Source organism: Orbicella faveolata, unplaced genomic scaffold, assembly GCF_042242905.1.
Source record: "Orbicella faveolata isolate gen_17 unplaced genomic scaffold, um_ofav_v1 contig_35, whole genome shotgun sequence".
Taxonomy (NCBI): domain Eukaryota; kingdom Metazoa; phylum Cnidaria; class Anthozoa; order Scleractinia; family Merulinidae; genus Orbicella; species Orbicella faveolata.
The window spans coordinates 7,347,802-7,360,903 of NW_028301564.1; the positions used below are offsets into that span (position 1 = coordinate 7,347,802).

At 39.4% G+C, this 13,102-nt stretch overlaps 1 protein-coding gene across 2 annotated transcripts in view; it reads left to right on the forward strand.

Moving 5' to 3' along the window:
* Window positions 1–13,003, forward strand: part of LOC110054068 (isoleucine--tRNA ligase, cytoplasmic-like) — a 28,683-nt gene extending 15,680 nt beyond the window's left edge. The window contains exons 16-36 of one of the 2 annotated variants that reach the window (XM_089273889.1): window positions 735–861; window positions 1,224–1,297; window positions 1,643–1,732; window positions 2,225–2,329; window positions 2,420–2,506; window positions 2,660–2,743; window positions 3,263–3,407; window positions 3,954–4,071; window positions 4,317–4,408; window positions 4,815–4,892; window positions 5,338–5,456; window positions 5,899–6,001; window positions 7,358–7,441; window positions 8,439–8,574; window positions 8,702–8,787; window positions 8,923–8,988; window positions 9,841–9,936; window positions 10,597–10,773; window positions 11,127–11,324; window positions 11,880–11,946; window positions 12,108–13,003. In XM_089273889.1, the coding sequence (XP_089130015.1) occupies window positions 735–861; window positions 1,224–1,297; window positions 1,643–1,732; window positions 2,225–2,329; window positions 2,420–2,506; window positions 2,660–2,743; window positions 3,263–3,407; window positions 3,954–4,071; window positions 4,317–4,408; window positions 4,815–4,892; window positions 5,338–5,456; window positions 5,899–6,001; window positions 7,358–7,441; window positions 8,439–8,574; window positions 8,702–8,787; window positions 8,923–8,988; window positions 9,841–9,936; window positions 10,597–10,773; window positions 11,127–11,324; window positions 11,880–11,946; window positions 12,108–12,172 (2,197 nt within the window). In that variant the 3' untranslated portion in view covers window positions 12,173–13,003. The other variant, XM_089273888.1, reaches the window with a different exon arrangement.
* Window positions 13,004–13,102: the final 99 nt, after the last annotated feature.

Genomic DNA, 13,102 nt, shown 5'->3' on the forward strand with positions numbered 1-13,102 from the left:
TAAAGTTACAGTAATAGTCAGACCACTTGGTTTTATGTTGGAAAAATATGACATGTGAAACAAAGGAACATACTTTATATAATAATTAAATGAATGCGCGCGCTCTGATTGGTCGATCAGCTATGGTTTATTGTGCCAGTAAACTCATGGAAATTTCGCGTGTCTTCTGAATTATTATATAAAAGCAATATACTTGGGATGTTGGAAGAACACTCAATAGACTTGGGATGTTGGAATAACACTCGAAGAATTCCTAAATCACTCGCCTGCGGCTCGTGATTTACGAATTTTTCTCGTGTTCTTCCAACATCCCGCGTGGTTTATCAGCCTATAAACCATAAAAACTTGTAGTCTAGTGCTTAAGTAAACTGCTACTTATAAGCCCTGAGCTTAAACAACTACGTAAGGGCTTTTAGATGAGTTTATAAACTTAGGGGCTTATATCCGAGGGAGCTCATAACCGGAATAAAAAATATCGTTTTGAAAAGAGCTACATGTTGACCGAAATAGGTTTTTCATTTACCGCTAATTAAGCTTTAAAACATCATAATAAAACGAATTCAAACAAGGCAAGCTAGAGGGAGGCTTATATCCGGGGGAGCTTATAACCGGATGTATTTTTTGGTTTACAGGTAGATACAGCTGGAGGGGCTTATAAGCAGCAGTTAACGGTATATGTATTGTAACTCTCGGCTCACTGCATTGTTGAAACAAGTCTTGCATTGTCTTAATAGGGTTCCAGAATTTGTACAAGAAAAACGTTTCCACAACTGGCTTGAAAATGCACACGATTGGAATGTGTCAAGGAACCGTTACTGGGGTACACCAATTCCACTGTGGGTCAGTGATGATTTTGAAGAGGTATGCCTGGTTAAAAACGTGGTTAAAAATACATTTGTATATTTTATTTAAGAATCTTGCAATGTTACATACTTGTTAAGAACCACGATGTAGCTCCAGTAGTCAAAGAATAATGTTATTGTTGTTGAGCAAAGGATGGCAGAGAAAATGTACAGATATTTTTAGCACACACGCAAAGCCATTGTACTACCAGTAAAAACGTTTGCTTTGCTTCAGTTGATATAGTGTGATAAAAGTAAGCCTTGCAGGGCCCAAAGCAGTATGACGTACGGTGATTAAACAGCTGTCTGGGCTTGAGAGCGAGTTGTAAATCAGTCCTTGCAGGCTTCTGACCACTGGTTTAACAAACTTTTCACTAACAGGTTGTGTGTGTTGGATCAATGGACGAATTAGAGCAGTTATCAGGAGTCAGAGTTACGGATCTTCACAGAGAGAGGTGTGGAATAACTAATGACCATCAGTATTAGATTTTTAGTGATTAATATACCAAAACAATTCTTATGAAATGTCAAAAATTAGCTTTAACTTTGCCTCAAGGGCAACAAGGTAAACTGCACGTTCTATTTAATGATGATTTTATTGAATTGTAAAGTGATGTTTACTCATTATTTTCATGTTTAGTCTAGTTTACTAACTTGAGAAAATGTTTCCACCAATGTAGACAATGAATTATGCTACACATGGAGTAAGCTATAATACGTACAATACATCTTCGCAAATGTTAGTAGAAATCTAGTTTATTCTTCTGTTACTTAAGTGATGTTCTTTACTTGTTTGGCAGTGTGGACCACATAACAATCCCATCTAAAACAAACAGGGGAGTTCTTAAAAGAGTGTCTGAGGTGTTTGACTGCTGGTTTGAAAGTGGAAGGTAAGTACCTTGGAATCAATAGGTTATCCAGACTGTTAGCCGGCATTGCGAACAAAGAGACAAAGAGTTTCTCACCTACTGGTCGCACAAAAATCGGGGCGAGAGCACAAAATCAACGGGAACGCTTGCTATGCAGGCTACCAGACTGTTTTCTGTAAGGGTTTTGCACAAACCACAATTTATTTCCTCCAAATTCACATTATTTTGCGATGATTACTTCTGTGTTCTCATCTATTGTTCTTCACAAAAAAAATCTCTTAGTCAGTCCACTGGCTTTGCATGATCAAGTACTAGCTCACAGTGAACTAGGTGATTTATGCAAGAGGTCGCCTCGTTACTCCTTGTACACCACTTGGTCTAATTACTGTTACTTATAGCTTTATTGTAAACACTGCTCACCAGACAGGATGCAATCACACGACACCCCCCTGCATGAACAAACTTTGTGTACTTGTACCTGTTAATAGAGAGTTTTTTCTTTAATTTTTGCAGTATGCCCTACGCGCAAGCTCACTACCCTTTTGAAAATAAAAACGAATTTGAAGCGTCATTTCCGGCTGATTTCATTGCTGAAGGAATTGACCAGACAAGAGGATGGTAAGTGGTTCCGTTTTTGTCGTTTTTGTTAGCACATAACCAAGTGCTTCTTTTCTTTCCTTTCTCCTGAGTTTATGTTCTATTTTCCAGGTTTTACACCCTGCTGGTGATTTCAACAGCTTTGTTTGATAAACCGCCTTTCAAGAATCTTATTGTCAATGGACTGGTCCTTGCTGCGTGAGTTGATTTATTCTTCAGTTACAGTGATAGATACTTTTCTCTGGTTTCTAGATAAGTAGCTTTTCCTTTTACCTGTCCAAAGCGTTTTGCATTCATTGGACGTGGCTATGTAAGGTTTGTACATGTTTGCTTGTATTTGCATGGTTATAGGGATGGAGCAAAGATGAGTAAGAGAAAAAAGAACTATCCTGATCCAATGGAGATTGTTAACAAGTATGGAGCTGATGCCTTGAGGTGAGTACGTCAACTTAAGGGAGCTGCCATACAATCCTTCCCCTCTCCCACCCCCCTCTTTCTTTTTTTTGGTTCTCGCCCCATTTTCCGCGCAGACAAAACACCGAAAATCCCGTTCCTCGGTCTTTCTTTGCTTCCAAACCCCACGGAAACGCTTGCTACGCAGGTTACCGCAAATAAAAAGTTTAATCTGTTGTGTTTATAACAGTTAAAACCGTGTTTTACTGGTCATTAACAAAACACACAAGCAATAAAATCCGGGTCATTTTTTTTTAAATAACCCTAAAATACATGGATTTCACTCCTCTATATGCTAAGTACTGTTGTACTTAAGGGAAGGAAACCTTGAATTCGGTTGTCATAGGCAGTTTTTTGTCCATTGTAGTCTTGACGACCAACTAGGCAGAGAAATGCATGACTTTCTGACTGAACTGTGTCATCAAACAAAAACATATTGTAAATCAGGAAAACACGATATGTTTAAACTGGAAGTGTAATAAGTAATTGCTGTTTTACCAGGTTGTACTTGATCAACTCTCCTGTAGTCAGGGCTGAAACGCTCAAATTTCAAGAGAAAGGAGTGAAAGATATCATTAAAGATGTGTTTCTGCCGTGGTACAATGCTCACAGATTCCTTTTACAGAACATTCAACAGATGGAGAGGGTAAGCCAGCATCTTTTATTTTTCTTCTTGATAGCTTCAGGTCTGGTATCACGACATTTTCTGTCATCGTGTTGCGCAACAATGTTGTATTGCAAGTCACAAATTGTTATTGTATGTATTACCATAGTGCTTTGTTAGTTTTCGCAAGGTCTCAACTTAGTTTCTCCCCATTTTCCTCGTGACAACTCCGTTTTCGTTAGATGTTATCGCTGAAACAAAGTACACGTACGTGAAATCCTACCAGCTACACTGGCTATACCGTGGAATTCTTTCTTGAATAATGTTTTAATCATTAAATAATGAGATGATGAATTCCTAGACCTTCCCAGCGTGTGTCAAATACTCAGTGGTGTTGTTTCTTTTCAATAAGTTTTCTTGTGAATACATTGTAGAAACTTTTAACCTTGTCGTGATTTAAACGTACAAGGTTAATGGAGAATTGTAAGACAATAAACCCCTTTGTAATCTGACGCAGTACGCTAAGGTCGCAGACTGGGATGAATCTTATGATCTTTCACGACGTATTCCAATTTCTTTGTAAAATAGGAAGGACAGAAGTTTATTCATGATGAAGCAGTTTTGTTGAACTTGGAGAACACACTTGATCGCTGGATTCTCTCCTTTACTCAGAGTTTGGTGTTGTTTGTTCATCAAGAAATGGCTGGTAAGTGTGAGCCATTGCTGCACTTGTAAAACATGCTTGGTGTCTCAAGAACACCATATAACAAAAGGAAGCTAAATGTCTCCTTTCAGCAGGCACAGAACACTCGCTTGTGTCTTGTGCTTACCTTTCATGTTAGATAACAGTTCTTGTAGTGTTGACAGTCATTGTTTACGCTTCTTCATTTGTTAGTCATTTTATCATCAGCCCAAGTCAGTGGTTGAAGTGATGTTCATGTCCTTTCTTAGCTTATCATCTGTACACTGTTGTTCCTCGTCTTGTCAAGTTCATTGACTATCTGACCAATGTGTATGTACGAATGAATAGGAAGCGGCTCAGGGTAAGCATTTGCTGTATCTATTTATATCTTGTTTTCTTATGGAATATTTTGGTTTTGGTAAATTTTAAAGTTTGTTTAGTGTAAGGGATGCTTGAGACCATAACATACCTTGGCAGACTGCGTAAGAGAAAATCTTTTATATTACAACAACAAAACTCATAGCCTGTCTTAAATTTGGTGTGCAGTTGAACAAACTCTCTTCCCCTCCCTTTGGTTTAACTGTCAAATGAGAAACATTTTTCACCGTGAATGACATCAAGAAATCTGCGCCGTGTACTGGGCTTCCTTGCCTTATGGATTGATATTTTGTAAATATAGTTGTAATATGGCAAAAATAATAATAAACTAAACTAAACAGATTAGAATGAATGTTGATTCTCATGTGGTATGTTGCTTTACTCTCCAGGGAGACTGTGGAGACAAAGATCGCGAGGAAGCGCTTCAGACGCTGTTCAGTGTTATCTTCTCTATGATACGATTATTGGTATGATATCTCGGTATTATTATATTGCTCCTCTAAGTAAAACAAACACGACATGGATTGCACATGTTTTGCCAACACATTGGATTGAGGCAAGCATAGTAAACAATAATTATTACCATACATCACGAAATAGGGGTGCACCTGCTTTATACATACTTGTTCTACGTCAGGTGATCTGGTGCAAGCGTTTCGTTCGTTACGTTACGTTCGTTATGTTACGTTCGGCTGTGATAACTACTCCCAGTGGGTGGAGTTTTAATAAAGAAAACGTAAGGTAAAGTTGCATCCTACCCAGGCGGAGTAGCAATCCTCGTAGTTGCGTCTACGCTTTGTAAGATAGTATGGCCTTACATCACGAACAACCGCAACAATCAACAGCTGGTCCTAGAACTGTGTGATTTCCGGCATCTTCCTTGACTTGACTTTTGTTGTTTTTCGTTTGTAGGCGTCATTCACTCCATTTCTGACAGAGCACACTTACCAGTCCTTACGGCCTTACATACCAGAAAGTATGAAGTCTGGAGAAACAGAGAGTATTCATTACCTGATGATCCCACAGGCCAGGTATTTACGGCTGTGTTATTGCTGTTACTTGTAATATTCTCTGTAGTTTCACCTTGATGAGGGCCGCGTCTGAAGTCAGCATGTGACTGTTATGATCAACAAATGCAGTGAAGATGAATTGCAGCTCATGAGTTTGAATTACCACACCCAGGGGAAGACATCTTGAATTTATGCCGGGCCATATATACCTCCATTGTGCAGCTACAGTAACTTCTTTAATGCTTTATGACAACCCGGCTACTTAATATTAGGATGCAGAAATGTCTGTATATTGCACACAATTACATGGTTCACTTGTTTGACCTTTCTGCCTTGTTTCTGTTATTACTGGGTTTGATTCTCATACTAGACATACATTTATGACAAACAGCCACGTTCTGTAATAGTTTTTTTTTTTGTCTTTTCCTTTAAATCGCTAACTTAATTTTTTGTATGTGTTAAGGGAAAATCTGATTCACAAAGAGATCGAGAGGAGAGTAGCTCTGATGCAAACTGTAATTGAACTTGGGCGAGTTGTGAGAGATAGAAAAACTCTGCCATTGAAGGTGGGAATCACCTTAAATATAAGCGTCTGTTTGAAACTTTGAAACTTGTGAAATAAACCATTTTGTCTGTAATGGAATAACTTTAAATGAAGAGCATGTTAGGATCTGTGCACAAAGTTACGTTATAAGTATGTCAGCGGACAAGTCAAACACGTACAATCCACGACAAAAGTCCTTGGCACACCAGGGATCAGATGGCACGAAAATGCGTTGACAAGGTATTTTGGGGACAGTGCCTAATGACATCATTAGCGGAACCCCCTCCCCCCATCCCCGACAATATTGTAAACGGGCAATGACGACTTCATCACGATAAACAACATTGAATTGGGGGGAAGGGGACGAACTGATAAATTTCCCTGACAGATATTGCAAAAGTGGGAAGGTGTGCCAAGACTTTTGTCGCAGATTGTAGGTAATTATGAATGTGAAGTCAGAAAGAGTAAATTAACAGCCGTGACGAGTGTGCGAACCTGATGCTTCGAACTCTTTCCCTTCGTCAGAGGAAAATGTTCTGACGAAAGGAGAATGCTGGAAACGTCAGCTTCGCAAACTCGTTATGGCAGTTAATTTCCTTTATTAACTTCAAGCGGCTTTATAGCTTAGGAATACGATATATGCACCTTACCGTAAGCAGTCCATGATCGGATGTGTGCTTGCTTGGTAGCCGATTGCTAAATTTTCAAAACAGTGAGAAATAGATTGGAGTGGAGTCATGCTAACTGTCTGAAGAAAACTGGTGTTTTCAGTGTTTAGGAGGTAATACAGTGGAACCCTGTTTTACGGTCACCTGGTTAATACGGTCACTTTTTGTTGTCCCGGCGAAACGCCCATACATTTTCTTATAAGAAAACCCCGTTAATGCGGCCACTCCATTAACACGGCCGACGGCCACAATCCTTAATCCCCACCTGTATAATTCTTTTTAAAAATAATTTTACCCCGTTTATATGCCCACTCAAAGGGTTGTTGATATCAGTTATATGCACTGATTAAAGTTTCAGTTTTCTTTAAATTATATCTACATTCCGTATGTTTAATGAAAAACGGTTTTGATGTTGGTTAAGATGTCATTCAATTTATACCATGGAAATTTAACCCAGCCCGTTGATACGGCCACCCTGTTAATACGGCCAAATTTTCATGGCCCGTTGGTGACCGTATTAACGGGGTTCCACTGCAGAAGCAGTCCCTCTTAATTTTATGTTGATGCTTGATTTGGTTTATTACTTTTTAGTTTTACTCGGCTTTCTATCTAGGAACATTATCAAGCAACTAACCCTAAACTTTACTAAAGTAGTGTTAGTTATGTTCACTCACTACCATTCCCTCTCTAACGTCATATTTTTCCCCCAGTATCCCCTCCCTGAGCTGGTTGTTATTCACCAGCAGCAACAGAGCCTGGATGATGTGCAATCTCTTGAAACCTACATCAAGCAGGTACAGACTGAATTACGGACGCTTTGGTTTTTACTACGTTTACTTCAGATGTAGAAAAGATTGTTTTAATTTGCTTTTTGTTATGAATCTCAGTCAATCAAGGCGAAAAAGTTAAGGTAATTCCTCTGAAATAAACGTGACAATAGATTTTTGTTCAAACTTTGTCCACTGAATATTTGTCATATGATAACTTCAATTTTGAAATAAAAAAAGGGGGGTGCCCATGCTCATTAAGGAGCAATGAGGCATTGAAAATGCCCCATTTTGGCATTATTTAATGCTTATCATAAGAACGCATTCCCAGTAATTGTAACATCTTTGTGAGCCCGGACTCATAAGAACACGCATTAAACTACAGTAAATACAATGTGTCGGACACAAATAAACGTTTTAAGTTTGATTCAGACGGAAAGCTAAATCCTTGATTAAAAATTTGAACCAAATTTCTTGACGTGGTTACCGACTGCAAAATAGAAAAGACCACAGTGTATCTGCTATTTTTCTTATTTATTCAATTTTCAGCAATAGAAATTGAATCAGTCTTTTCTCACGCAAAGCTTATGATTAGTTGATTACAATGACTAGAAAATATATTGGGGTGCCCTGCTCGTTGGTGAGCTAGAGCCATTTTTCAACTGACAGAGCTCAATATCAAGGCAAATCCGTCATGTTTTCAATGTGCGCGTGCACGAGCCCGCGCTAATGACGCCATAAATTATGCGCAGTAAGGATGCGCAATGCAAATGTGAGGAATGACCTTAAACTCTTCTTGATAAAGATAAAATGTTTATTATGTCACAAACGTGGGACGAAGAAATACTTGAGTCTCGTTCGGTCTTCGAACCCCGCACATCACAGATACTGGTTAGGCGTGTAATCACTCAGTTACAGCGACACTCATGCTGAGCCAGGCTATATACTAGGTTCATATGTGACACGTGTCTTCCATGTGTCAAGTAGACCTCTTTGCCATGAGAGAGTTTTGATTTATCCTCAGGAACTGAATGTGAGAAAGATCACTGTGTCTTCAGACAAACACAAGTTTGGCGTACAACTAAGGGCGGAACCTGACAATCAGACCTTAGGACGAAGGCTGAAGGGTGCTTTCAAACAAGTCTCACAAGCGATTAAAGGTATCCTGTATCAAACCATGAGGTTGATTCAGTCAGAGGAATACTTGGTTGGTTTTGTTCATATAATTTCATATTTTAGTAATTGTTTTGTGTAGTTCTTTGACTGACAGTTTGTGGATTTTGACAGATCTTTCAGACAAGGAAGTACAAGATTTCCAGGAGAAAGGAGAGTTGATAGTAGCCGGTCATTTGTTATCTGGAACAGATTTGAAGGTGAAAAGATAACTGAACAGAAGTCAACAGATGTCTGAATTAAATCATTTGGCCAGATGTTTTTTTTATTTGTTGGGTGCATTGACGTTATTAAAAACACTGACAGTCGATGTATGTGACGTTCCACTTTGTTAGGTGAAGTATTCCTTTGATCAGAATGGTTCCACTCCATCTGCGTATGAAGCACACTCTGATGGCCAGGTCAGTAACTTGTTGGAAATTCTGATTACTATTCCTTTCTTGTCGAGATATATCAGAGGGAAGTGATCGAGAGATTTGGTTAAGTTCTTCTTTATATTCACGATATCCGTTTGTGATTGAATCACGCAATTACGTTCCCCGCTGTAGTTTGTGTGACAAGCGTGACTGCTTCCCAAAGTGCTAACTAACCAAGGTTAGTATCACCCAACTAGTGGACTAATGCAAATCATGCATTTTGATTGGCTACGCTACTAGAGGACTATTAGTAATAGTAATAGTCCTCGAGTAGCGAAATTAGCGCAATCGAGCGTGACGCTTTCTTTCGTTTTATTCCCAAATAAATATTTCTTCAAGTTGCATTTGCTAACTTTATTATTGCCTTTTCTGTCCGACTGGTTGAGTGATACTAAAACAATTAGACCCTTCGCCCTCAAGGGCCACGGGTCAATAGCCCATTCGGCAAGGGCTACGCGTCTAATTGTTAAGTATCTGTAGGGATTGCCACGCACTCTGTTCAGTTTAGAGCGGTGTATGAAACATTTTAGGGGGAAATGAAAATGGTCTTTTTCGTCAATTAACTTTCCCGAGATTTTCATGGGATTACTTCGAATAACATTGAAGACCGTATTTAGACATAGTTTAACCAGTGCATGAAACGCTTTGACTTCTTCTGTGTAACGTGGTATTATTGCATCACTTGGCTTCACTGAAGCAATTCTGAAGCCTGTCAGGGCTACGATAATGAATGCTCGGGGGTGAAAGATCTGCCGAGCCACCTGAACTAAACAACCACAGGTGATAATCTATGCAGGGATTAGCGTCAGTCTGAGTGATGTTCATTTCTCTCCCAAGGTGCTTATCCTGTTAGATGTCACTCCGAATCAGTCGTTGTTATCTGAGGGTGTGGCACGAGAAGTAGTGAATCGTATTCAGAAATTACGAAAAAAGGTAACATAGAACAAAACTAAGTTTCCAGCACAGCACAGCACGCCACAGGACAGGTACCAGTTTGCGGCAGCGTCAAACTGGTTTCCTTTTATGTGCAATGAAGGTCACATAGGTGTTTTTGCAACATCATTTGTAGTTCCTAACGATCAAAACTACAAAGCGTACGCAGTTCCATCAGTGTTAATATTTTCCGCAAATCGTACTTTGAAGCCAAACTTCAGGGAATTTTATAGATAAATTGAGATTTACTGTGTAAATCACTACAATTGCGTTTACAGTGATCTCTATTGTGTAAACTCGAAACTAGTTTTAGACCTTGTTTTATAATTATCCCTTAAAATCAGCCATTTGCGTGTGCTAACTAGTCCTGCAAAATTTTTCAGATAAGAATAGATGAACGTAGAGGTGAAACAGATTTTCATCTAATGGCCTCGCTCAAAGATTTCTCTTGAAACAGAGGCAGAAGGAAATTTGGAAATAGCCCAGTTACTGTAAAGATAAGCTGTACTGATAATTATTTTCCTTTAGTTGGTTACTTTGCATATCGATTTGTGGCTACGGAGTTCTGTAGTGTTCAAGGAAAACTGAAACGAATAAACTCAAGTTTCTTTTAACATTTTTGGAAGTTCAGTTCGCTGCTAACAGCAACTGTTTCAACAGGCGCAACTTCAGCCGTGTGATGACATCACCATTGTGTTTGACGTCACGCAAGATGAACAAGACTTAAATGACGTTATCAACACGCACAAAGAATACATCGAAGATAGTGTCAAACAGCCACTCGTGCCCAACTCCCACTCGCCTAACCTTCCTTTGATAATCAGCGAGAAAACAGAGGTACGTTGCATGGTTTTTGAATTTGAAGCATACGGTTTGAGGAGAATTTCCTTCTTGTTAGGTCAGCTGTGCGAAAAATCGTTGAAACAGTATCAAAGAGGTCTAGGGTTTCTCTGCATCTTTCTGGGTTGCTTCACATTGCACGGATGACTGTACTTTCACTGTAGCAGTGGCTCATTATAACAAGCATTTTTTTGGCCTACTGAAACGTTGAAGTAACACTTGTAACTCATCCACCTTCCTTCCTCGTGATTGAAACTCGCTAATATTTGATATGGTTCACTGTGTCGGGTTAGTAGAATGTCACAGTTATCTTGATGAATATTTCCGAGGATTTTTTTTATCAATTGTAGGTGAAAGGCAGCATGCTTGATCTGAAGCTGCTACGAGGCCACCAGAAAGAAGACAACAAGATAACAGCAGCAGGAGGAGAACCAGTGTGTAGGTTTGTCAATGTTCAGCTGTGTGGAGCTGCAGACCTCAAGGGAACTGTTCTTCTTGAAAATCCTCACGGGACTTCAGTTATTACACTTGATCAACTTAAGCGACAGGTACGTACTTCGTGTTCCATTCTGAGAAGTTCAGTTATAAAACTATTTCAAGCTATTTTTTATATGTGCCTAGAATTTACGCGAATAATCAGTCCCGTTAGTCAAAATAACGAAATCCTCCATCAGTACACATCAATGAAATGAAAATTGATTAATTTCAATTCACAGTAATTTCGGTTGACACATTTGTATTTAAAAAAGCTTAAAAACATGCAGGAATGGCTTTTTTTTAAATCTTAAGTTTTCGGAGTAAAAAAAGACATTTGACAAGTCCTCCCTTCATTATTCTGGACGTCGCGAAATCTAAGAGGCGACAATATATCCGAATCTAGTAATTGTGATATTGTACAATGTTGCCAAGAAAATCTTGATGAATGCATCGTACCTCCTGCTACTTGAAAAAGAATTGCCCGTACCGTTCATTGCGGCTTAGTTCCTCGGTTTGAAACTTGCCTTCTCCAACTTGACGTTCTCTTTGCACTCACTGTTGGTGCGCGCTTTAGTGCTGCTTTATCTTACTACTAAGTTTACATATTTTGTGTGTGTTTGACACAGGTAGCCATGATGTTTGATCAACGGGAGAGCGTGTTAAAACTGTCTGTGTCAGCAACTTGTGACTCAGGTCAGCCTAGCATTAAGTCCAACTTTATACAAACTTTCTTGACGCTTATCCTTCTTGATCCCCTCTCAATTTTGTCTACGTACCATTCTTTCTATCCATGGAGACTGTTAGTTATTGAACTGACAAACTGACACGTCTTTCTTTTCTTTTCTTTCTTTTAGTTCTCACCGCCCAAGACTTGTCCAAATTACACGGCTGTCAGTTGTACGCTTTCGTTAAGAGCTAACGTCTCAAAACCTGTTGGCAATGTGGCTGCTTAATTAATTAAAAGCCGTTGTGCGTCTAGGCAGCAACCACACTACGCCAGAGAAATTTGAAAACCCAGCTTTATTTCTACGGTTAGGTCTACCGTTCACACTAATCCGTCACGAAAACGGAGATTTTCGAACACGCTCTTCAAACCGGAGGAATTTGAAAACGCTGGGTTTTCGTTTTCGTGTGGACGGGAAACATTTTGATAACGGAGCTTTTCGAAAACGAAGACGTCACGTTAATCACGTGATTTCCCGACCGTGTTCTCCTCAAACAAATCCAAAATGACTGGCGATTGTTGCGCCTTTTTAAATTCCTCTGGCGTAGTGTGGACGGAAAACATTTGATGCGTTTTCAGTTTGAAACCTCCGTTTTCAAATGCCCCCGGCGTAGTGTGGACGAAGCCTAAGTAGTACCTCAACACAAGCTATCAGATTCTGCACTAGTTTACCTAACAATTATTTCGGCGTAGCAGGATGTGGGCGTCTCAGTTTAACTGACTATAAACATCTTTGTGAAGCTCCGTCAGTTGGCCTACTAAGTTATGATGACCTATTTATGCCGTTCACTTCACGGAATAATTTTTGTTACTGACGAAGCATGCAGGTCCTGTTCAGCAGGGCTCATATCTTTTGGTACTTTTACTCGGGGACCTTCACAGGGTTTGGCCACAACAAATTGTAATAAGCAGCTAAACAAGCTGTTCGATCCACCATCTTTTTCTCGGGTGACCATAGATAACGATATACTTGTGAATGACAGTAGCTATTTGCTTCAATCTTGATTAAAATTAGTCCCAAATACATTGATAGTGAACGAATTTTGAATGTTGTGCGAGGGTAAACAGACATTGCAGTTCAAACGTGTTGAACTTTGAATTTTCGTAGCCTACGTTTATTTCAGA